Source organism: Ambystoma mexicanum, chromosome 1p (genome assembly GCF_040938575.1).
Source record: "Ambystoma mexicanum isolate Mex_15411 chromosome 1p, UKY_AmexF1_1, whole genome shotgun sequence".
In the NCBI taxonomy this organism is placed as follows: Eukaryota; Metazoa; Chordata; class Amphibia; order Caudata; family Ambystomatidae; genus Ambystoma; species Ambystoma mexicanum.
Genome location: NC_090921.1, coordinates 1,235,763,391 through 1,235,790,569, shown reverse-complemented (window position 1 = coordinate 1,235,790,569; position 27,179 = coordinate 1,235,763,391). Strand labels below are relative to the sequence as shown.

The 27,179-nt window shown below is 43.8% G+C and overlaps 1 protein-coding gene across 1 annotated transcript in view; it reads right to left on the bottom strand.

The window, feature by feature from the left end:
* Window positions 1-27,179, bottom strand: part of LOC138452344 (G protein-activated inward rectifier potassium channel 4-like) — an 855,022-nt gene that overhangs the window by 102,979 nt on the left and 724,864 nt on the right. Inside the window, exon 4 of the mRNA XM_069604965.1 lies at window positions 20,504-21,463. Coding sequence (XP_069461066.1) covers window positions 20,504-21,428 — 925 coding nt within the window. The 5' untranslated portion in view covers window positions 21,429-21,463. The remainder of the gene's footprint in view (window positions 1-20,503; window positions 21,464-27,179) is intronic.

Sequence of the window (27,179 nt, the reverse complement as noted above, 5' to 3'; positions counted from 1 at the left end):
GGATTGGAATGGGAGACACCATTGTCAACCCAGAGCCTGCACCAATAATTCCTGAACAAAGGATCTTGGGCCTGATTTCTTCACAATCCATCGAGGACATTGAGGCAAAAGTTAAACAATTTCTGAACCCATCAGACTTGCAGAACTGGCTACAAAAAGGAATGGATTTCACTTTAAACAATGACTTACCTTATTTCCGAGGACGATTATTCCTACCACACGCCGATTTGCAAAGGCAAGTAATCTCCTGCTATCATGATTCATTGATAGAGGGCCACCCTGGCATTGCCAAAACAGAAGAGAAAGTGAGAAGACAATTCTGGTGGCCTTCGTGGAGAAAAGACATAAAAGAATTTGTGATGTCCTGTGGTGTGTGCACTCAAAACAAGGGTCAAAGAAAAGACCGGCTGGTCTTCTCCAACCATTAGACATTCCACCGTCTCCCTGGCACACCCTTTCTATGGATTTTATCACAGACTTACCCTCCTGCTCCGGGTACAACACTATTCTCGTTATTGTGGATTTGTTTTCCAAGATGGCCCACTTCATTTCGTTAAAAGGCTTACCCTCAGCTTCGGTACTAGCCAGAGAATTCCTTGAAAACATTGTCCGGTTACACGGATTCCCATCGGTACTAATCTCAGATAGAGGAAGCCAGTTCATTTCCCATTTTTGCTGTAGTTGCTGTCAATTGGCTCAAATCGATGTAAGACTCTCAACCAGCCATCACCCCCAGACCGATGGTTAAACTGAAAGAACTAACCAGACTCTCCAACAATATTTACGATGCATGCTACAACAGTCAGAGAGCAACTGGAAGGACGTCCTTTGGATAGCAGAGTATGCATACAATAATTCTGTTCACTCTGGAACCGGGCAAAGCCCCTTCCACACTTTGTATGGAATTCATCCTTGAACTTCCAACCTCGATCCACCTCAAGATCTTGGAACACCCGCCGTGGATCAGTTACACACTGCTATTACCAAAGCCTTCAAAGAAGCTGCTGCACATTTACAACAAGCTAAAGAAAGGTACAAGAGAGGAGCATAGCAACACCGAAGCGAGGCCCCTTAATACCAGATTGGGGACCAGGTCTGGTTGTCCACCAAACACTTATCACTCAAAGGACCTCGCACTTTTAATCCCAAATATCTGGGGCCATATCCAGTTACGGCCATAATAAACCCAGTGGCCGTTAAACTAGGATTTCCAGCTCATATGCGAATACATCCTGTTTTTCACGTATCGCTTTTGAAACCCATGCAATCTGGAACCAGACTTACCAAACCTCCACAACCAATTCAAGTGAATGGAGAACCTGAATTCGAGATTAAAAACATTTTGGACTCTTAAGATCATCAGATCAAAGCTGTTCTACCTGATTGACTGGAAGGGTTACGGGCCTCAAGAGAGGTCATGGAAACCCTATGACCACGTCCATGCTCCTCGTCTAATCAAGAAATTTCACCGAACCTTTCCGGATAAACCAAAACCCCCGGGGAAGACAATTTTGGGAGGGGCCTTGAGAGGGGGGTTCTGTCATGAGCACTACTCCCGAGGAGCCAGGACTGGCCCAGCACCCCCGGAAGCAGACCCTTCTTCCACATCTCCGGACCCAGCAGACCCCTACAGGGGCCCTTTGGACCGTGTCCTGGTGCCTTTGGCGCCAGGCTCATAAAGGACTTCAGTCCCGGCGCCATAGGCGCCGGGCTCATATTGATAAACTGTGTAATAATGCTTGGGTGAACTTACCTGAGGCAGACCATGCTGCATACTTACCCAGAACAATCCAGTCTGGCTGAAGTCCCCAGCCATCAGGGCTGGGAGGAACTATTTCCTCCATTCAGGAACTCTTTTCTTACCTGGGTGGGGCCGGTGGAAGAACACACACCTGAAGCACTTCTCTGCTATTTAAACCACGCCCGATGGAATACACGTGCTTCGCGTTATTCTGCATCAGCAGCAGGACGCTCACCGAGTCGGCTCCTGCATCCTGGCTCCTGACACGCCCGCCAGCACCCGGAACACCTGCAAACAGACAAGAAAAGAGAAGGCGAGCATTAGAAATTATTCCTACCGGAATCCGGCCTCAGCAATCCTACCTCCGACGATCCTGCAAAGGAAAGGTACAAGATTAGCAGCACTCTCAAACGCTCGCAGCCGCGCCACCTTGCCTTACCCATCTGTGGCCTCCCCGAACTCCACCGCGGCCACGACGCCGGCAGCATCTCGGCACCTGAAAAACAGAAAAAGACAGTCATTAGAGGTGCCCGCTCTAAAGCGGCCACATTTCTTCCACTTACTTACGTGCCTCATCACGCGCGACAGCGGCTGTGTCGCCGGCAGCATCTCGGCACCTGTAAGCAGAAAAAGACAATCATTAGAAGTAAGCAGTCGCTTTTCTTTCACTTACCTTCCTCCATCGCGGCCACGACGCCAGCTACATCCCAGCACCTGCATAAGAGGAATACATGGTGAGCACTAACTAAGCACGGAGAACAAATACTCACCAAGAGACTTACCTGCTTTAGGTTTCTGGGCCCCAGCTCCTGTGGAGAAAAGACACTCATACTTACGGCTACCGCAGGAGAGACGAAAGGACACAGTGTCCGCAACTATTTCCCATCCAGTAACGTAACTGGATTCAACGCACCCCTGCGCCTGAAGCAGGATGGAGAGCTCATCTTTACAATACCTAAGGTGAGAGCTCGCAGAAACCAAGTTGGGGGACAAGAAGAGTGAGAAACGGGAGATTGGTGGGAACACATATCCACCCCAGCTGGTAATCAATCCCTTTTCTTCCACCTGCAGAAAACTTACTCTACAAGCCAGGCAATCCAAATTCGGAGGCCCCGTCCAGAACATCTTCCGGGCCCTGCGCCTCACGATAAAAGAAACGGTAGCAGTCCAGTTGGGGTCAGCGTCTCTGTGGGAATCAGGTGAGCGTTACAAATAAATACCTTATTGATACACAACGGCCTGGTTCCTAGCCCATTGTGACACAGGACCTTTGTGGAAGTTGGGTGTGAGACGGGTGGGAGGCCTACTCAAAAAGAATCCGTAGTATACTAAAAAAATCTAAAGCATTTTTATTGTGTGCCACATTAATTTTAGGGGAAGGAGTTCCCTGGCTTTGCATGTGCCGTGTAATAAACCATGACAATGAAATAAATAGATACTTAACTGTCCTCCTTCCATTACCTCTGGTATTAAATAATTAAATAGAATCAGTCAGGTCACCTGGGAGCAAGTTCATTCACATTTGGTAAACAAATAATTAAATAGCATCAATTGGGTCACCTGGGAGCAAGTTCATTCATATTTAGTAAATAAATAAGGGTCACCACCAGAATCGCTACATCCCTGGTAGCTAAAGACTACCTCACAGGCTCACAACACCTTGGACACAGACACACAAGCACCAGCAGCCTTAAGAGGGAAATGCTTAACCACTACCCGTTTACCGGTGGGGTATGTAATATGTCCGAAAGGAGCCTACCATTACCCTACAGAAACTGCCTATTATAAGATGTGGAGGCAGGCAGATCGAGGGCACCAGGCCTGCCCTAGCCCAAAAAAACAAACAGGGTTTTGTTTAAGCCTGACACCAGACCAAACACAATGGACATAATTCTCCTTATTTACCACTAATGGTCCCCTTCCCACCACGTCACTATCCCAGTGCAGGAATAGGAACCGTCCCACAAAGCGGATGCGCAATACGAGGTAATGCGCTGGTGAGGGGGAAAAACACACAACCCAGATCCCACCTCAGTAACACATCCCTAGTGAACAAAGTTAAACCAGGCAGCAGTCAAGACCGCCTGAGGTGTAAAGGAAAAAAGAAAGAACACATGTGCACATTACACAGCGCGCGCTGTGTAACGTGCCCCTTTCTCACTTTTTTCCACTCCTACCCTAGCCGCATTACGACACGGGGAGATAGTGGCCAGGATCTGTCCCTCACAGCTGACAAACACCTGCTAACTGTCTCCATCATTCTGTTCCTGGCACTGCTCAACTACTCGGCCCTGTGAAGGCGCGAGTGAACTAGGGGCCCGGAAAATGGACACCAACGGGGGACGTCCCTTTCCAGAGAAAGCGTCACTGCTTTCCCGGTTTCCTCGCCTCTCCCACTCGTTTTCCCCCGGTGCTCTCCCTCTCGTGCGGGACGCTACCGGTTTTATTCCCCACGGGGATCTGCCACCTGCACTGCTCTGCAGGTGCGTTCCCATCAATGCTGAGGTGAAACCACCTCACAGAGTGGCTCGCTCCCGCTGCTGGTGGAGCATACTATGTTTGCAAGGCAAAACCGCTTTGTGCTGGGAGCACGCCGCAATGTGAAGAGCGAGAAGGAAAGAAAACGAAATGCTCGCCAAAACATGGACATACCGCCCATTCATACACACAAACTCACAACAAATGCAGGTTTACACTTGGAAATTGACAAAGGGTTCCACATGGAGCACCTGCTTCCATTACATAGAGGTAATTTCAGGTGCAGTTTTGTGTGTTTGTCAATCAATGGGTCACCACAGCCCTTTATTTGGCACAAAATATATGCTCTAAGCATGTCGAGGGTTTGCCCTGGGCTGCGCGTAGCAATACTGCCCTTTCCTGTGGCCTTCACAGGAAGATAACAGAGCCAGAGGCCTTCGTTAAGGCCCTCACTTGGCTCTGGCCAGTAACTCTAACTCTCGGCCACTACTGACCAGTCAGGCCCGTGGGAAATTGTATTATTTCTTAATGAAGCAACCCAAAAGCCATTTAAACCACGAGCGAGGATTTTTTGTAAAGCGAATCGAACCGTGAAAACTGAATCAGCCTTAGGGGCTGACAATTTTTAAATATTTAGGGACTGCCAGTTTTGACAGGCTACGCACTTTGAGATTAAATTAATTGCCCAGGATCACATAATGTGATCAAGTGGTGAAGCTAGAATTAGAAATTTCGGCCCTTGAACACATTTGTTTCCTAATTCTTGTCATAGAGTAAGATGCAAATATCCGTGCTTCACTTTTATTAACTAAAATATGATGCTGTTTTGTAGACTTGTCTTTGAAAGTACACAACTCACAGGATAATGCAATATGACAATATTTTTTTAAAAAAATCCTTATAGAAACATGCTCCGGAAAAGACAAATAATCCTAGCTTTATTTTTTATTTCTTCAAAGGAAGTGCGCAAATACCAGAAAACCTATTGATACGAACCTAAAAAAAATCTCATCTGAGTTGTACGACTGTATTTTAAAGCTTTAAATGCAGCTTTAAATGCATCCATCAAAATAAACTGTGAAAAAGTCACCTGCTGTTAAGCCACTGTTCGACATGTTGCTGGCAGATAGGAAAAAGAACATTTGAAATTGTAGACAAAGCAAACCATTTTGTGTCAAATAAGCAAAGCCCGAAATACGTTTGCAGAGATTGTGGATATTTTGTTAACTTTCTCCTGGCTATAAACCCTTTTCACCGAGGACAGCACAGTATAATACTGTTAGATAAGATGATTTGTCTAGGATCACAGTGATGCACTGGGGCAAAGCTGTGATTTCCTTGATAATGAAATTTCACTCTCGGATTTGGATATCTAATCACCTCTCCCAACTAATGCAGTATGCACTGCACTCGGGATAGCTGCCCAGTGTTTGGAGGGGCCAGTCTATAGACCGACACCACTCTAATGCTCTGCTAGTTTTTATAACTAGCGTCTTTTTTTTTGAAGCACAGTAGGTATTACTATGACCAAAATTCAAATACTCAAGGTTGTCAACCTCTGAGAGAGGAAAGGCTGAGAATGCCTTGTCAGGCTTTTGTATTGTGATCTGACACAAAAACACAGATCTCTGCAATACACGCTTAACACGCTGAGTTATCTTCTAAACATAGTCACTTAAACCTATCAATATGCATTTTAACTTTGGCTATTGCCCATAATCAATACGCGGAGGATAGCTGAGGGTTAACGTGTTTGTCTTGGAAGCAAGACAACGCATAGTAACACAAGTTTGAATCCGGTCTCGCGCTTAGAAACTGATCTCCCGTACCAAGCACGCATTATCAAAGAACAATTATAATAATTGTAATTATAATATGTTCCCCAAAGAAAGTTGAAATTTGTGCTCCAGCGAAAAATAATTTGATACAGTAAACACACGAAATGATTTAGTGATCAGATTGGACCTTAGTTCTCTGCAATTGCCAGGCATTAATTTAGGAACTCCAGCAGTGTACAATAGAATACCACGACATGTCTTATTGGTGGTGTGCAAAACATGTTCACAGACTTCCTGACATCAGGCCTCCCGAGCAGGGGCGGACTGGGCCATAACACTGTCTCGGGCACCAATGAAAAAGTGGGCCACAGTTGCAAATGGCAATTCATTCCTTTTGTGACACTGTTTGAATAGTAACCAGGGGGGAGTTTTTTGATAAAGTGTGATGCAAATTGTGCATTTTAAAGAATATTTATTCAGCAACACTGGTCAAAACTACTAGAGGCAGAGTGAATTAACCCATCAAATTATCCCACATGGGCCAAAAAAGTGGCCCACTTTGACCAAAGAAACGGGCCTACACCAGCATTTTGTGTTTTTGGTTCGGCCATTGGGCCTATTGCCCTATTGGCCAGTCCGAGCCTGTCGCCCACGGATGGGGCCCGGGGCAGATGCCCCTTTTTCCATCCCATTAAGACGTTGCTGAATCTTTGGGGTCATATACAAAAAGAGGTACCTGGTACTCAGATCTGATCGACCCAGGTATGTAAATAACATACAACACACATTATCTAAGCCTGGATCAATCCAGTCGTAGATAGTGTGTGTTTAATGTGAATCTTGGGATGGCAGGGGTGCTAGGATACAATACTGCAGCATTATAGGGGCAGTGTGGAGGTGTCTTGTTAAATTCTGGTTGCAGTGTGAAAGAGGTACGGGCCAACTCTGGGAGCGTGACATGGGGCAATTCTGGGGCCACTGTGATGTAGCAGGGGGCAATGTAAAAGTGGCATGTTTCAATAAGAAGTACAATTAGTCTTTTCCATGGGCAGAGGTATAAACACTTCTGGGGCCGACTTAAAAGTGGTCTGGGGCAAAGCTCTGGAGCAACGTGAAAACGTCACTGGGCAGTTATGAAAGTAGAAGTGGCCTTTTTTAATGCAATATTAAAGGTTCATAGGCCAATCCTGGTGTCGATTTGAAAGTGTGAATGAGCAATGTTCTAGAGCATTGGGAAAGTAGTATGGGGCCATGTAAACATGGCAAGGTGTTGTATCCTAGATTCAGGTTCATTTACATATGGTAAGAGAGCTGTGGGTCTGTGAGTGGAGCTTAGAATGTTTGTGTGAGGTATGGAAGGTGGTGTGTGAGAGGGTTCCGGGATTGATGGTTAGGGACTAGCAGGGAGAGAGCCAAGGATAAAGGCAGCATACTATTGAACTCCTGATCTCACCTTTCTTACTGAAGCTGTAACCAATAAAGAGGTTTTACTTTTGCATACCTGGCTCTCTGGTGGTTACTGTGTATCCTGCTTGTATGTTGATACCACCAGCAGATACATCACAAGGCACAGCTCTGGGCAATGTGACACGGCATGTGAAAAATTCCGAACTTATTCAAGGTAAAGTGAAAACATAGCGAGGAAGGCACAGGCGGCACTGCGTATTAAGCAGCGAGTTTGTTCAGGGTATGATCTGGCAGAAGAGCGCCCCAAGGGTGTTGTTAGGAGGCACACTGGGCTAGTGCTCCGGGGACGCACCAGTAGCAAGGAAACTATCTGAACAGTAAAGCTTTTCTGAAGGGAAATAGTATCAGAGCCATGCAGCTATCTGCCGGGATGCTCGTCGACAGCGGCAGCAAGTAACGAAGCACGGGCTGTTTCCTGGTCTTTTCTTTCTGGCGTCACTTTGCCTTCCAATCTAGCAATGTGACAGCTTCTGGCCTCCAGAAATGGAATGCAACCCAGGCAGGTACGGGGGCAGTTAGATTGAGAAAGACTTCACTGTCATGAAGGAGGTTTTGTAGGTGATCTGGTATTGGTAGCCAGGGCAGAATTTTTTGAGAGTAGGAGGGATATGCTTGAATTTTCTGGTGTCAGCTCTGCCTCCGGTGTATCATGCTGCCTTGAGAGGTGTGAGAACAGAGGCGGGAACGCTTGCGAAGAGCACATTTCCCAGCTGGCCCGGTCAAGGGATAGGATGGTGCTCCTGAAGTCAGGAGGGTGGATGGAAAGCATGTTTTGTTTTGTACAGTAGCTGTATGGGGATAGCATTTCATAAAGAAAGGGGTAGAGGGGAATTCCAGGGAGGTGGCTACAAGAGTAGTCGAGTTGATTGAGCACTAGGGTGCAGGTGAGAGTTTTTGTGGACTGGCACGTGAGAAAGGGCCGATTTTCCAGATATCCAACGGGTTGACTCAGGCAACAGCAGTGGTAGAGGTGCTAAACTGGTGAAGTAGAATGGTACTGTGAAAGGGGATTCCCAGACTGGTGCCTTAGGGAATAGGGAAAGGCGGTGGGAGGAAACGAAATGTTGAGGGGAGACACATTCTGTGCAGGAAGCAGGTAGCCTTGGAGGATTTGAGAATTAGACAGCACAGTACGAGACAGTGATGGATGATCAAAAGACGGTTGGAGATCCTTAGCCACTTAATTTCCCATGGCATGGTCTTCCACATACTGGGCTACCCCTCTATCTTACAGGATGTGGAAGACTATTCCCTTGCAGCACCCACTATACTTGTTGGTGCAGTTGTACAAGGGAATTGTGCACTGATAAGTGGCTAAAGAGCGGTCCGGGGTGAAGGTGGGAAAAGAGAAGTACATCTGTAGATCATTGGCAGAGAAGTGGTCTGGGAATCTGAAGTAGGCGATGAGCTTGCTGAGGCCAAAGGTGCCTAGGGTAAAGGACAGGGCAGAACTTTGGGAGACTCCTACTGGGAGAGGGATAGAAGTGTAGCTCTCTGCAGGTGCCAGAATATGGACAATAATTCATCAGAGAAGTAGGAGGCCATCTAGGTGAGAGCAATGTCGAGTTCTGTGTATGGAGACGGTGAGTGAAAACGAGGAATGGCCAATAGTCTCGAAGGCTGCAGAAAGATCAGGAAGGGCCAGTATGGGTGAGAGTTTTAATAGTGGACAGTCATGAGAAAGGTGAGTGATGGTTCAATGCCATCTCCATGGAGCGATGTTTGGGGGATGCAAGCTGTAGTGGGGTGCAGAGCCTGCTCACCTCAGATAATCTGGGGATCCTATTGAAGGTCATGGGCTACAGGAATTTGGAACCGTGAGGGTGAAGGGAGATGGGTAAGTAGTTGATGAGGCTGCTAGGGCCAGCCAATGACTTCTTTAGGATGAGTAGAAACGTGGATATTTTGAAGCTATCTGAAAATATCTCAGTTGAAGGGGAGCTATTAAGGATTGAAGCGATATGTGAGTAGGTTAGTGGTATAAGGTATGTGGCAGTTTGTGGAGTGAACACATTGACAGGAGCAAAGGATGGGTTGTTTGTCAGGCGAATGGTTGCCAACTCAGTAGGAGAGTATGGAAGGAGTAATATGGGGTGATGTTACATGGCACAGGTCGATTCTGGGGAAATGTGAACAGGGTATCTGGCAACCCTGGGGATCATTTGAAGTGGAAGGAAGAATTCTGTGGTACTGATAAAAAAGGACCGGACAATATTTGGGGTTAATGAGAAGCATCATGCAGCAATCCTGGTGGCAGTAGGCGGTTATGGGATCATTCTAAAGAAAAGGTGATAGTGGCATGGTGCTGATTTTAGGAGCAACGTGAACATTATATGGGACAGTTTGGCAATTCGTGTGATTTGGATTCGGGCAAACCTGAAAGTAGCATGGGATAATGCTGGGAAGTGTTTATTTTCATGGGGCAATTTGAGCTGGCATAGTGGCTTTCTGCGGGGATTCTGCAAATAGCTTGAAGCAATTCCAGGGGCAAGGTGAAAGTGGTACGGATAAATCTGAGGGCAAAACAAAGATGCATGTGGCCAGTATAGGGCAAAGGTAAAGGAAAATTAGTAATTCTGGGGCAGTTGTGCATGGCAATTCTCTGAGAAATGTTAAAGTGTGTTGAAACAATGCTCTGGGGACAGCGTGAAAGTGGTCTCCAGCATTTCTAGGAGTAATGTGAAAGTGGCCTGGATCAATGTGAAGTTGGTATGGGATTATTCTAGGGCAGCAAGAAAGTGGCACGGGGTAATTCTGCAGGCAGTGTGAAGTGGCATGTGGAAATGTGGTCTCATTGGTGGTGCCAGCTTTCCCACACGGGCCGCCACCCACTGGAATGCACTGCCACCTCACATAAGAATGATTGAATCCCACCAAGCCTTCCGCAAAGCTGTTAAAACCAAGCTCTTTGTATGAAACGTACCTGACTGCATTCTGTTACTGTATTACGAATATCATGCCTCACCTGCAACTATGCTTGTAATTGTGTATCCATAAGACCTCTGGTCTCATGCATATCTGCTGAATTAAGAATCCAACACTTACTTGTAACAGCGCCTCGATGCCCATGGGCTGTAAGTGCGCTATACAAATGCTAATAAATAAATAAAATAAATTGTCATAAACCATTGTGAAATTCTCTGAGAAATAAAGTGGCATGAACTAGTACTCTGGACCCAGTGTGAAAGTGGCAAGAACAAATCTAGGGGCATGGTGGAAGTGGCATGGGGCGTTGATCTGTCATGTGAAGTGTCATGTGGCAATTTTGGACAATGTTAAAGTGCCATTAAATACATCTGATGCAAGGGACGGGTCATGGGACAATATAAACGAGCAACCGAAACATCAAGATGCAGTATTAAAACAAACGTGGCATTGGCAATTCTGCAGGACTGCACCGTTGCATGAGGGAATTGTAGGAGACATGTTAAAGTGACATGATGCAGAGGCCTTGTTAAGTTGAAAGTGGAATTGGGATATTCAGGAGAAAACTGGAAAGTGGAATTGGCTAACATTGGGGTGATATGAATTGTCGTTTGGAATTCTGGCATCATGCCAAATTGGGACATGTCAATTGTGGGGAAATGTTGAGTGCCCTGGCGTCCACCTAGTGCCAATGAGTGATTGCATGAGGTAATTATGGAAGCCTGAAGTTGAATGGGCCACTAAGTAAGGAATGTGAAATTGACATAGAACAATTCTGTGAGCCTGTCAACGTACCTGGTCATGAGGCAATGCTGTGGGGTCTATTTGAAAGTGGAATGTGACAAATACCTGTGTAACGTGAACATGGACTATGCTTGTGCTCTGTGATACTATCACTGTCAATAAGCAGTGCCTGGTGCAGTGGCTTGCGGTAATTGAGGCGGCATGGGGATAAGCAATCAAGAAGAGTGCATGTTCAGCACAGTATGGCTAGGAAATAGAGAAATCCCAAGGGAGAAGGCTGGAGGGGATAGCAGGCCATGCTCAGGTTTTTGCACATACATGTGGGAACTGGCTTACCTCCCATGTCATCCCTATGGCCAGAAAAATTACTTGCACATCACCATCCCCATATGGCATATCCTCAAATATCCGCTGAATCTGTGGCATCGACCCACATTGGCTTTTTATTGCTGGCTACTGTCTCATAAATATTTCATAACACCTAATTCCCAGGGTTTTGACCAATGGAGGAACCGAGAGTAGGAGAAACTGTAGAAGGATTGGTATAATCGAACCATTGTGTCTGGTCCACAGACAGATCATACAAAAAAGCTTGAAAAGGTGCCATCAAAGCTTCCAGGATCTCACACACATAGCCATTCATGTTTACCAAGATCTTTGGCTACAAAGGGTCCTACAATATAGGAAGTCTAACATTCCATTCACAAAGACACGGTCAATGAAATAATGGACCACCTTCCTGCCTGACCTGTCAGGGCAGCGAGAGCATGATGGTCAGCCCATCCCATTTATCTTTTCTCCCCAACATAAAACATGGATTTGACTGAACGTTTTGTGTATCGTAACTTAATCCGTGCATAACCTCACACTTGGATGGGACTTTTCACTGAACTCTTGGGACTCAGTGTGATTTGCATAAGTCTTGCACTGAATTCCTGAGTACATTTTCATCAACTTTACTTGTATCCAAGGATAGGGTGATACAGGCTATAGAAGAATGTTCAAGTCGATTTCACCCACAACACGCACCAAACACCTTTTTATTAGAAGCTGTAATGTTCACGCTTTCTTGTTCCACCATTACTAACCTATTCTTGGACTACTTTGTACACATGTACTTGGTATACCACCTTTACCTTCTAGTGCAAAACATTCCTTTGCATTTGCAGCAAAGCCCACTGAGCCACCTCTAAAGCAAACATGTTTTAAATGTATTGCTGAGTCTTCTAACTGCTATGACTCCCTTTAGATAGCTTTTACATGGCGCCATTGTACCCCAAAATACTGTATCCTATGGATTATTATCTTTCACACCTCAATAATCACATGTTTGCTGGACAACTCAATATCTTTATTATTATTATTATAATTATTATTATTGGGGTGTTAATTGAGTGCAGACATGGCTTACGGACACAACAATGTGCTTTACAAGACATGGGGGGAAGTACACAAGGAGGAAAGCAGAGGCACAAGGGAGTGGGGGCGATAACAACAGGGGAGGGAGAGTGCAGTCAATTTGCAAGCATGGGATCTGAAAGCAACCCCGGTAAGGAAATAGGCGAGACCAGACCGCCCAGTCTCAGGTTAGGTGGAGATTGGAAGAAGTGTAGACCTCAGTGTTCGGAAGGAGCCATTTATTAAAGAGGAGGGTCTTGAGCTATGAATCCATCCATATCTCTTGCAATATTAATTGTTTCTAACAAGGTAACCGATCCTACAAATATATATTTCCTATATGTTAGCACTAGGCGTCTGATTCACAAACATTTGCACTGAAGCAAATCAGGAGATGCCCTGAGCATCTCAGATTTGCTCCAGCCACCTTATATCTCATCTGGAATGCCTACAAGTGGAGCACATCTGGAGCTGCTTTGAGCATGGTTGAGATACACGTGCAAATGCACATCATAAACATTTGCTCAAGGGCATCTCAGAGTTGATCCAGGTTGCTCCAGATTTGATCTAGTTTTAAGTTTTGTGAATCAGGTATTGGGGGCGGGCGGTGGAGGCATCTCCTGATTGATTCCAGTGCAAATGAAGCGGCACCCTAGATGTTTTCATCATGTGTTGATCACTTAGGTACTCTACCCAGAATCCTTTTGCATAGCAACGAGGGCCCTTATTGTAGCAATTTAATTAACATATGATTTATCTTTCAGTTATGGCCTTAAGTAAAAAAAATGTTACATTTCAGCACTGCATAGGTTTAAAGGACAAATGCACTTCTAATGTGAATAAATGTGGTTCAGCATATTCTGCCGACAACTTCACAACACACATTTGATGTCTTCACACTGTACATAACATTATCTATGTGCAGCATCGTTTACTTACTTCAAGAGAATAGCCTCCTAAAAAGAGAATTATTCTCAAGAATAGATGATGTCGAAAAATACACCAACATTGATTGGAATCCAACCCCAATAAATACAATTCGCCAAATGTATTATTCAAGTAATTACCATAAGTCAAGGTAATATTTTGTGAAAGATGGCACTGTGGAAGCCTGCAGTAAGAGTGAAACACCTGTAGGCCACTATTCCTGAGTACAAACAAATCAATCTTATTCAATAAATTCCCTTGACATAATATATTCAATAAGCTTTCTAATATAGCCACACTCATCAAATTGTCAATACATTCATGTAAAAGTGAAATTCATCTATTTGAAGGGTTTCTTCATAAATCTGTACCAGCAAATTCCAATTATTTAGAAAGTGGTGCAATCAGTCTTTCTATTTTAGTCATATGATCATCAGATATTTTAGGTATGATTGTCTAGGATGACCTAATGCAGCCCATCTATACACTCTCATATTTTGGGAAGGGCAATCATTTGGTGTGTTTCATACACCTTGTGCAGATATAGACATTCTAATGTACTTTACACTTTTTCGCATCCATTCGTGCCCCTTTTTCCCTTCCCCAGCTTCAATTTCCACTTTCTCAGATGTAACAGCATCACCTGTTTCTGATCATCACTAGAATGCTCCAGTCTAGCTGTCCTTAAATACACTTGAAAGGAATCCAGCTATCCAGGTTACTACTGGTTGCTCCCTTCACTGGTACGAATGCTGAGAGTGACATTAACAATCTACTGCGCACACAACCACAACACCCACATATAAAACATCTGTTAGTAAGATGGCTCCATTAAGTTTGCAAAGATATAGTTTAGGAGTTATGCACTGGAATACTACACTGTGGGGATATTCAATGATGATAGTTCAGAATATTCAAAACGTTTGTTGTTGCTTCGTGACAATGTCTAAAACAACACTTGTTACTATGCACATGTTGTTTTCATTAAACTAAGTTTCTTTCATTCGGCACCCCTTTATCAATTCTATTCACAATATTTACAAAGGCACCAGGCATCGCAGGACCTTCAAAAGAACCACTGACCGTGACCACACTGCGTAAAGAAATAGACATCAACTAACTACTGGAAACACTAAAACCAACCAAATCTACCATCTCTGGAGATGGATCACACTAGAAGAAAAACTCCACCACATTCACAACTGGATTATTTCCATGTTGGACTGTATCGCCCATAAGGAACCTTTATAAATCTCCCAAAAAATGAAACAGATAATTTAATAGCAAATCTGCCTACGATCAACAGGTATGCATTTAGAGGGCTGAAGTAATCAAAGCAAAGAAAGCACACTATTTCAAATGCATTGATTCAGTGCATCACAGCGAAAGGGAAATGTATAAGATCATCAGGGAATTCAAAAACTTGAAAGCCTGCAACACAACCCCTATCCCTACACAAGAGCTTTGAGACCAAATTGCTGCACATTTCAACCAAAACATGCTCAACATCCAGGATCACCTTGACAATAAAGGATGCTCCCACCGGCATGCCACCAATGAGATTCCACCAAATCCTCTTAGTATCTCCTCTCCTTTGTCTATCCACATTCTGTCTACAGAGGACCTACACACTACCATTGACTTATGCAACCAATCAGGATTTCTTGAGGATCCATGCCCCCCCAATCTTTGCAAATCAATCATAAATTCTCCAGACTTAGCACACAGGTTCCTATCCCTCCTCAACAACTCCATCGGCACCAGAAAAATCGCAGCGCAGTTAAAATCTGCCCTGAGGCCCACAGGCATGTGGCGCGACATAAGTAATAAAATAAATGAATAAATCATCAACTCTGGGATTTCATTGAAATAAATCAACTCCTCAATGAGGTACAGCATGGATTTAAATCTTCTAAGAGCATAGAATCATCTCTGTGCTCCATCTGGGATACACTTAAATACAATACGGATGCAGCGTGCTCATCCTGCTAGACATCTCAGCCAATTTCAACACCATTAGTAAGCTCTTAACTGCTTTAAAAGCACCCCCCTCCAACCTCAGGGATATAGGAAAAAGAATATAAACAAGCATCAAAATATGAAAAAAGAGCTCATCAATGACACCTGGCATAAACTCTTGGAATCCTCTCGAGTGAAAAATGGGACAAAATTCTGGGAAAAAGTAAAGCCAGGCCTGCCCTTCTCAGGTACACGGCATGCATCACCCAGCGCTGTTCTTGCAGACGACTGGGCAGTCCACTTTTCTAAACTTTATTCAGATAGGCAATTGACAATGTTTAATGTTTATGTCTGGGAACCATTTCCCCAGGGGAGTAGCTCTCCCTCCTCCTTCTCCATAGGGAGTTTGACTCGTCTGCTGGGACAATGTACTGTTCAATTAAAGCACAAAGTGCAGGTAAAGCCCCAGGGCCTGATAGATTACCTGTGGATCTTTTAAACATGATCCTTATTATTTGGTCAGTCATTCTGTTTTATATATTCTTAACATTATGTTAGTGGCAAATAACTTCCCAAATTCCTGGAAAGATGCAATCCTGTGCTCAACTTATAAGAAGGGCAGTAACACATTACCATCATCATATCTCCCTATATCCCTATTACACAGTTCGTTCAAAATCTTTTCATATACATTTTTGTATTATCTTAGTGACTAGGTGGAATGACTTCATATTTTATCCGACTCTCAGGATTCCTCGAGCCTCAGAACTGCATATCAGACCTTAAATATGTACCTGATTCTTGTAAGGATGGTGCACATTAAAGAATAACCCATATAAGTTGCCTTCATGGACCTATCCACATCCTTTGATTCTGTCAATAGGACAAAGCTGTGGATGGTCCTTCATGAACAGGGCATGCCAGACAATATGGCCAGAGTCCTGTTGGAGCTTAATAGAGGTAACAGAGTCGCAGTGAGAGCAGTTCAATTTGGGGACAGTACCACGTGGTTTAAGGTTGATAGAGTTGTATGCAGCGGTGCGTTTTGGCACTCCTGTTGTTCTTCCTACATACTTCATAAATTAAATAAATAAATATATAGTATTAATCTTGAAAGCGTATTGCTTGATGACCAAGTGGGCATCCCTTTTTTGGCTGTAAAACAATACCTGCCATGGCATATCCTGATGACGTGGCTCTTATTGCAAGGACACCGTGTTCGCTCCAATAACTTATCACTATATATGTGAACTTTATCACCTCCCTGGATTTAAAATTCAATGCAGCCAAATGAGTTGTCATCCATTTTTCAGATTTGTCAATCCTTTTTTATTTCGCCCCCCTTTTCACCCAATATATATGCACGGGGAGACTCCCATTAGCCCCCCTTTCATCCATTATATACTATACCCATCCCCCCACATATATATCGGGTAAAAAAGGCGGTTGAAATAAATACAAATCAATGTTTTCAGGGGTCACAGAAAACGCAGCACAGTAATTGTACTATCCCAATGTTTCAGCTAGCAATCGCCTTAAAAGGCACTTCATTTATACCACTAGGGCAGATGAAAAGATCTAAGAGAAAGACCATTTTACCTATTTGGGGGTACATTTTGGTTAAAATCCTAGGGGTCTTATGCACTTGCACATCGCTGCCAGTAAGATGGCTCAAAGCACAGAGGCCCTCAGTTAGTTTGCTACAGTTTCTAGGCTGCAACCTGTGCCGATTATCATGGGAATCTGAGCGGCACGCCCCAAGGCTGTTGGAATATATGGCACAGAGGCTTGTGTCTCTGAAGAGCCACATGAACAACAAGTGGTGGAAAACCAATTTTAGGCCTGCCAAACTGTTCTGCAGGCTTTAAATTATACATAGAATTAGGTATCAACTTTGGCAAGATTGACTGGCTCGTTAATTAAAAATACATAACGTTTCAAGGCATTTCGACTACTGGTATTCAACCATGTCTTATTTCTACAATACACATTTATGAATGTTGGTCTTTGACTAGGCTCCGTTTTAATTTGTTGCCACTTGATACATGGTTTGCCACCTGGAACAACCATGCATGTTCCTAAAATAGTAGTTGACCTTTCTGTAGTGACAAGGCTGAAATGAGTTTGCATTTCATGTTATAATGCCCAAAATATGCTATTTTACGTGCTTACTACCTGATTCCAATCCGAAAGCACATTAATATGAGGAAATGCCTCTAGACCTGAAACCATGTGGTTTCAAGTAACGAATTGTGGGTAAATTCTTCCCTAAATGCCTACATAAGAAAGGCTCTATAGCTCAGATCTATGCTATGATGAACCATGGGTTATATGCCTGTGTTTTAACTTGATGGATAATGTATTCATTTTTGTCGGTTTTTATTGTACTATGTATCTAATGGTTTATGTGCTTTAATGAATTGTTGAGGTGCAATTCGAATACATTTTTATGATGATGACACCACCAGTCACGAGATCCTCCTAAAAAGGCTGGAAGATATTGGTATTAAAGACATAGATCTACACTGGGTCATCCCTTTCCTCATGTGTAGAACAGAAAGCACTATCTTGGGCCCCTACAGTTCCTAGCCTTGCCGATTTAGCTGTGGTCTACCTCAAGGATCCACACTCTCCCCTCTACTTTTCAACATCTATATGACATCCCTACTAGACATGATCAATAAGTCTAGTATCTCCTGCTACAACTATTTGGATGACACACAGAAAATCTACAAATTTGTGAACCACCCATCACCAAATGCCCCAGACATTAAAAACTGCCTTGCACAGGTGGACGCATGGATGACAGCAAACAGACTACAACTCAACCCTAGCAAAATAGAATAATGCTCTGTAATCCTGCATTTTCTAACCACCACAATCCCTTAGCCTGACGACATGGTCCCTTGCACATTCCCATCAACCATTGTAAGGAATCTTGGAATGACAATTGAAAACAAAATCACTCTTGATCCACAGGTCGGAGCCATCGCCAGAAGCTGTTTCTCCCAGATGCGCATGCTACACTGCAACTTACCTTACTTTACATTCATCCACAGGAATATGGCCATCATTTCTCTACTACTATCAAAACTAGAATAGGCAAACAGCCTCTATCCCGGACTCCCAGAATACCTAATGTGGAAATTTCAAAGAGTTCAAAATGCAGCGGTAAGACCACTTCTCAGAATGAAGTGATTTGAACATATTCTGCCAGCATTTTGTGTTCTCCACTGGCTACCCATCATAAAAAAGAGTTCTGTTCAAAACCTTGTGCATCGCCAATCGTTTATACTTCAAGAAGTATGTTTTAACACTACACTGCCTTGAGAACACTTAGGTCCAGCAATGCTGCATTAGTACTAGCACCTAACTTCAACAAGAAATGGCAAGGGGGATCCTTGTTTTCAGTTCTGGCCACAAAACTGTGCAACACCCTACCCAAACCTCTCCACCTGGAATGAACCACTTCTCATTTAGGAAACAGCTCAAGACTTGCCTTTGCAACCAAACATTTGGAAAGAAATGAAAAATAAAAGCAACCGACTACAAACTGTGCACCAGAAACCTTGGCTAATTCACAATAAGCAATTTTCAAAATTCTTGGCATTACCATCTATGAGAAACCAATATAATGCATGGATCCTCTGCTGTGTGACACTGATCTGCACCTTAATCTCAGTGCAATCTACAACCAAAAGCCAGGAAGTGACAACATCCTCACCCCGAGCCAGCCTTTTCATCCTTCAATTTAACTCTTCACTGCACCGCACACACTCCTGCACATGACCTCCAGGTCTATTGTACTTAACAGATTCAGACCCTATCCATCTTCTATCAACAACCATGCTGTACCTTTTTGCACTCCACAATCCGGGAGCTGCCCATATGGCAAAACTGCATGGTTGGTAACAGCCACTAACAACAATGGTTTCTGCATATGCCACCCCAGTATCCGGCGAACACACCATGCCCTCCTTGTATTTTACAGTCATGTACACTGAGACCATTATTATTGTCAGAAGGGTGCTATATATGACCACTTTACATTACAATACAAATAAAGCATGCAGCATTTTACATAAACCCTACATACATAAATCAACTGGATTGTGAAAAGCAGCATCTTTTGGTTGGAATCCAATTGACTTTAGAGTGACTTTTCAAAATGTGTGGACAAACCATACAAGGTTTTTAATATTTAGACCTCAAGTCAATGAATTGCAGAACGTGATGTGCTTGTAACTGTAGGTTTCCTGAAGGAAACTGAAACTTTTGGGTCAGTCTTAATGGCAGATTGACAGCACACAGCTGGTCACCTAAAGAGTCTCCCTGGCAGCTACACGATGCTGGGCATTGGGTGGGGAATCCCCACATGCTGCGTAAAAGCAATGAATGCTATTTTCAATAAACGTTTAAATGAAAAAAAAAAGTTGGAATGACGATTCATCAATTTCCAAATTTGACAAAAAGAGAGAACTGATATGACTGGCCAGAAAGAAGGTGAATATCTGGTTGGACTTAGAGAGTAAAGAATCTCAAAACGAGTTCTAAGGGTGCGATAGGTGGGTGGAATCTTCTTTATTCTGGGAGAGGTGGAAGGTATGATTGGATAAGGAGCACAAGGGTTCTGGCGGGCTGCTGGAAGGTAAACATTTGGGAGGAATCAAGTTGAAAGTAGTAGAGGAAGAACGCTATCCTTTTGGAGAAATGTTGACTAGTGCTTCAACAGTTGGGAAGGAAATTGGTGCACAGTTCCCAAAGAAGAAAGCAAATAGAGTACATAAAGTTGGAGAGGACTGTCCAAGCCAAAGACAACTATTCTAGACAAGTATAATTTGCAATTTGGATCTCCTTCCTTTGCCTTTATTGCATTCACCATTTTACACTCTCTGTAACAGCACCCTAGCTTTCACCAAAGCAAAATAAAGCATTCTGGCTCCATATGTTTGTATGTTGTTAGGCTGTCTTCTATGGCAGTATTTGGCAGCCTATAGGGCTCCAGCAATTCAATGTGCTCTTTGCAGTTTACACTGAATGTCATAAATTACATGCAAGTTTTTAAAAAGTATGAACATTGCCTTACCTGTGGCCTCCACCATTCCTTCCAGGATCACCACAATTTCAAATTCCTCCTTTCCAAGTTGATCCTTTGAGATTTCCCAGAACGGGCTCTGCACATTGAACTCATGGCAGATGATCAGGGGAGAGACCAGGAAAAGTCGGTCATCCCCTGTGTCAAACCCGACATTGATATCAGTCTGGTTAAGCGGGATGAACTCCCCCTCCTTAGTCTGCTTGGATTTAATGAGCTTGGCTCGGATTGAAGCCTCCACAATATGGGAATTTCTCAAATCTCCCACCCTGAACATCAAGCACAGCTTCCCATCTCTGACTGAGATGACTGCCATATTAGAGAACATGAGGGTCTCTGCCCGTTTTTTGGGCTGGGAGATCTTGACAAACATGCATCCCACCATGAAGGCATTGACAATGGAGCCCAGGATTGCCTGAACAAGGAGCAACACAATCCCCTCTGGACACTTGTCCGTGATTACGCGGTAACCATAACCAATTGTAGTTTCCGTCTCAATGGAGAACAAAAATGCAGAGACAAAGCCATTCAGTTTGTCAACACAAGGTGTCCAGGTGTTATCATCAGTGTGTTCCAAATCCCCACGAATGTAAGCAATTAACCACCAAATGAAGCCAAAGAAAATCCAAGTTGTGGTGTAGACCATGGTGAAGACCAATAGGTTAAATCTCCACTTGAGGTCCACCAGCGTAGTAAAAATGTCAGTAAAGTACCGGTATGTTTCCCTGACGTTACCATGATGGACGTTGCACTTTCCATCTTTTTCGACGTACCGCTGTCGGCGTCGGTTTTCTGGCTCTGCCATTACCAAGGTCCTGTTTGTGGGAACCACGGGGCCATCCCAGACCTGCTTGTGCATTTTGTTCACTCGGTTTTCAATGTCCTGATCCATGTGTTTGCAGTTGTTCATCTTCATCTCAGAGCCCAGGAATGGGTGTCATCCTCTCCAACCTGTTGGAAAGAGGAAAATGTAAGCATCTGTCCCATGGAAACAGACCAAAGGACTCACGTATTTTATGACATGCCCACGAGTCAAGCTCATTAATAAAACTCTGATTGCCTCAAACCAGATAAGTCGAATCTGTGTTTCACTCTAAATTTAAATCCTTAATAGGGACTTGTAGTAGTTTGAAAAAGGCATGTACCAGAATTTATAAAGCCTTTATGTGAAAGTGCCAAATGTGGCGGGGGTAAATAAGGTCCCGAGAATGTATGTATCACACTCATACAAACTACAAAGCCTAAGGAGTGCTGTTGGTCTCATGCTAGCAGTGGTGACCCCTTTGGGCCTCCGGTGGGAATTGTTTTTTCTGCCAATGATCTAAATCTTATCTGCTCTTGCGCCTATGAGAGTACCATAGGACAGGCTTTGCTCCTTGTTTTGGCAGGGGCACCAACATGTTTATTGGTGCATCAGTGTCCCCCCTGAGAATGGGTTTATTTAGTTAGTTTGATGTAATTTTTAGGCAGTGTTGAGGGTTTTTAATGCAAGTATGAGTGCACTTGAATGTGAATATGGAGTTTTTGAATACACGTTTCTAGCATTAGTGGGAGTTTTGAAATTACATATGTATAATTTGAAAATTAGTTAACACTCACCAAATTATTTAACTACTTAAAATATGTAACTATTTAAACTATACACTCTCAATTAAAATCATGTGAGAACTGACTGTTATATTATAATCCTGGGTCTTGCTAGAGTTTGGCTTTTGCCATTTGCATGTCTACATGGTGCTTTGGGCCATGAAAGTCAAAAAGGAGGACATACAGGTGAATTAGTGGGAGCAGAGAGAGCAGAACAGAGATGACTATTTGACCAGCTGTGGAGACAGACCAGGTGTTGCTGTTCCTGTGAGTGGGTGTGCGTCGCCTTGTGTGCTGTATGCATTAGGGTTTTTCTCGGGGTGTTGTTCAGCAAGCCTCCGATCCATTGGGGTACTGTGAGGTGGAAAGAGCATGTGATAGAGTTGGGACATATATGGAGGTTTTGATTTGGGTGACGGATGCTGTGAGATGACAAGAAGGCCCATGCAGGCTGCTACTGCAAAATTCATGGGAGTCGGTTTGAACAGGAGGTTGAGTGTTTGATGCCAGCTACAGATTTGAGTTGCATACCTTTCATAGTGTAGCATGTGTAGCTGACATCCTGCCAATCACCGCCTCTGGACGTTGCTCATTTCTTTGCAGCATAGCATGGCATAGCATGGCAGAGCCCTGAGTGTGCAGCATGACATACCATTGTAATTGCTCCATGACCTGAGCAGGAGTATGGGATTGTTCGTGTTATCAGGTATCGTCACGATGAAGTGAGCCTCAGCGATCCTTGCAGATCTTGCCACAGTCTTAACTTGAACTTATCTTGCATTCTATTGTGCTGTGATGCTAAAGATCACCTTTCCCGTGACACACAGCATGATGGGTGCAGAGGGACCAGGGTGGGTGTTGTTGGGTCTTGAGGTGCGGGCCGGCTTTGGGATACCAATGCCTGCAAGTGGGCGAGTGTGGGTTGTGTGGCATATCGCAGCATCACTGCACAGTGCATCAAGGTAAAGCAGACTGAAGTGGATGCCGGCCCTGCATCAACTGGTGGTATGGCAGCATGTGGCAGCATGTGGCGAGGCAAAGGGATCTTGGCTGATTTTGAAACAGCACAGGGTGGAATGAAGCATTACACTCTGCAGAAATGTCCCAGCGTGCTGCAGTAAAAGCTTTGTCCGGCACGCTTGGGCAAATCAAGGGTGCCAGATAACAAAATATTCCGGATAACCACATTTCTGTTTATAGGATGGAGGTAATGTAAGCAACCGTGGTGTTAAGAGCAGGTGTATTACAAACCCAAGTAGCCTGCTGCCTTAAGAGACAACTCCAAATGAGGCAATCGCCCCCAAGGAATCCCATCGCCCCTGAAAATCCAGACTGTAGAGGACCCTGACAGCTCTAACCCTCTCACACTCTGGCTGGTACGCCAGCAGGCATGTAACATATATAAACACATAACATAACAATTCCCTTGAAATGACATCATCCCCTCCATGCTGCACAAACCCCACCCTCCAGGTATTATTCCTTATCCATGTTCCTCCAGTCTCTCTACTGATGACTTACAACTTAACATTCATTCAGCTGATAGTGTTTAGTTTTAGGGCAGTTGCCTCACCTGCATGGTGCATCTTACTGCTTCCTTGGTGCTCGTGCTTTTCCCTGGCATTCCATGCACTGTCCCATGCCGCATAGGGGTGCAATGTACTTATCTTTCTATGTGTAAATATCCACAACCTCGTTATCACACTTATCACTCTTAATACACATTACCACACGGCGGAGTAACCAAAGTGTGCCATTCTCTCCCTGTGGCACATTGGGATGCATCCCTAACACGATTAAGGGCTCCGACATCTTTAAAGTCCTCTTCCCGGCACCTTCTCATCTTACTCTGACTCTGACCCAAATCTGAATGGGATACTTGGAGCAAGTGTCGAAAGGCCTTTCATATTGCTCCTAATATACCTAACTTCTTCTCGTGGCAGCACTTTACCCCCAAGCTGGCATTCCCTCATGCTGGATTTAACTGATAATGTATGTCTTCTGATGAGCTGAAAAGGGGATACCAGCGACACAATATTGGGTGCTGCTCATACACTCCACACCATCGCACCTACTGAATTCTGACAATCTATCTCATTAATGATGGCTTTTTCTATGGCTCCTGCCACTGTCCAGTTGAATCTTTCAACTAGTTCTTCCCTTCAGGATGATACAGCAAAGGGAACGTCTGCCCCCTTGCTTCTAGCGTACTTGGTGACCTTTGCACAACTAAACTGGGCACGGTTTTCACTTCGTAGTTCTTTTGGGTAGCTCTTCACCTGAACACGCCTTTCGGGAATGTAATTGGTTCCCCTACCTGTCACACTGTCTACCATATTGGAGAAATAATTGCCAATGACCAGTTAAAATGTCTTTCTGTTGCTTAACCTATTGTATGGTCTACCTACAATGCGAATGCCCAGGCACAACCATTTTCCACCTGTGACATGCATGGGACAAAATGGCTGCTTACGAATATGATATGGGTGCCCGGTCAACACCCCCTCGCTATACATAAGATATACACGTTTTTGCCAGGCCGCCAGTATTTCCTGCACACATTGCACCTGCTTCCCATGATGCCATGATATCCCTGATGCACATGCAAACTACCCTCTCTTGCACTGTCTCCGGGGACACGCGTATGTACTCTCAAAGATATGTCACCTTTCGTGGAAAGCTCCTGATTCACCTCACAAAACTTTCCCATTTTATCATCCATGTGGGCCCAATTGTCCCAATTGAGGATTCTGCTCTATTGCTTCAGCCCAGTCATTTCTTGAGCCCGCCCCACCGCTCCCCGCAATCCTCCCTTCTTCATATTCTTCCCCTTCTCCCAAACCCCCAAGTGTAGCTAGAGATATGCGAGATAACAGTTCTATAACTCAATTCTGCAACCCTGGAACCTACTCCCTTTTATAATCACATTCCTGCAGCCTTGAAACCAGGCATGTGATATTGGAGTAGCCCTTGACATTTACTTCAACATTAGCACTTGGACCAGTGGTGTGTTGTCTGTGCGGATGGTGACCTTTGTTCCCCATATGTATTTTCAGAAATACTCTCTTCCCTAAATCCATACCAGAATTTTCTTTTCAGTGAAGGAGTATCCTGTTACCGCCTCAGTCAAAGCTTTGAAGGTGAAGAAGATGATCCTATTCTCTGTACCTACTCTTTGGGATAATTCTGTCCAAAGCCTGTTGATGCTAACGTCCACAGTTATTGTCACTATTAAGCTTATCTTAATCCCCCCAAATTGTGCGGTCATCAAATACTGCGTTATTCTTCCCTGAAGCCTTCAAACACTTGTCGTTGCATTCAAACCTAGCTCCTTTCTTGTTTTGGAATTCTAAGGATGTGTTAGTTTTGCAGAATTTCTTAAAAATACACTGTAGAGTTCCATGAGGACTAAATGCTTATTATTGTGGATTGGGGCATCCTCCATGTCATGCATGCGAGCTCCCTTTGATCTTTACTCCATTCCATTAGTCATATACCTTACGTTTTCAACCTTGGAGGCCCTGAATTTGCACTTGCTAGCCTAAATGTTTATTCCCTTTGCAAAGATTATTCCAAGGACCATGTTAAGACTCTTGTTCTTTCCTGCCCTGGACATATATTAATATTTCTTCATAGATTATGGCCTTTTATGTTATTCAGCAAATAGGTCATCATCCTTTGGAAAGCCACTGTGGAGGCAACCATAAAGGGCATTTTACAATAAATGAATAGCCCAGAGGGGGTCATAAAAAACAGTACACTTTTCCATCCAGGATATCTGGTGGTATGTATTTGATAGTTCCAATGTCGACGATAAAGTTCCAATGTCGACAATAAATTTACTCTTCTGATATTATTCAACATCTCAGAAAAAATTATCCTGGGAAATATATCCACTTTTTCTTGTCAACTTTACTCAATGTGCATATTAAATCAGGTCCATTTCTAGTGAAAGCTAGTTCAAAGAATGTTCAGTTCTTGTGTCTGCGATCTCCTGGTTGTGTCATGTCAAGATATAGATTGATATATATTTATACGCTTATGGCTTATAGTTTTGTGGGTTCTATGTACGCAAAAAAAAACGCAGCAAAAAGGCTGTGGTTTTGCCCCTGCAATCCATGTAATGGAAGCGAGGGACACCCCCACAAGCCCCCGGACCCATTATACCATTAATGAGGAGCGAGGGACACCCCACGCAACCCCTGCTCCTCTTAAATGGTATAATGGGTACACTTTTACTGGGTGAAACCACTGCATTTTTACCGTGATTATTTTACATAGAACTTTTTTACACCGTTTTGTGTTAAGGGGAAGATGGGAGGGCCATGTGACACAGAGTTTGTGACATGGTTTCCTGTTTGACTCTGGTTTATGACAGGAAGGTGTTCAAAGTGGCCGGGTGCCTCCCATAGCTAGTGGATGTTGGACCCAGAGGATTCACAGGATGTTAATGTGGGATCCCTGGACCAACATTCCAGGGACTCCAGAGTGAGATGGGAACTTGTCCCATGATCTTATCCTGTGACTTCACTGTTGTCTGTCAGGAATTGTCGATTATTACACTACGGATCCTCCACAAAATATGTGCTGATGGGGGGGCGGTCTTACAGAGGTGGGGATCAACAACTAAAGAAGGACACAAAGATAGGAACCAGCTAGACCCCCAAATTGCACTGTGTTATTTACAACATGAACATTAAGACACAAATGCACAACTTAACTATGAATGCACTATTACAGACTCTGATGTCATTTAATCAAATCAAAGTTTAATCCTATAGATATCTAAATGTAAAGAAATGTTTTATCCTGATCGTGTAACCAGGCACGATCTATAAACAGTAGTGATGGGTGTTAGTAAAAATGCCCAAAAATAAGTGCATAGAACAAATACATATCAAACAACATATCATTATTAGAAAATTAACAAATCAGACAAATCTGTAATAGTGCATGTATAATTAAAAAAGCCGTTCCCAGCATAACATACGCCGTTCTAGCAGATCTTAAAAGTCAGTGTCGGTTGGTAATACATACTGTCACTTCTTCCACTTCTTAAATATCGGAATTATCAGCGATT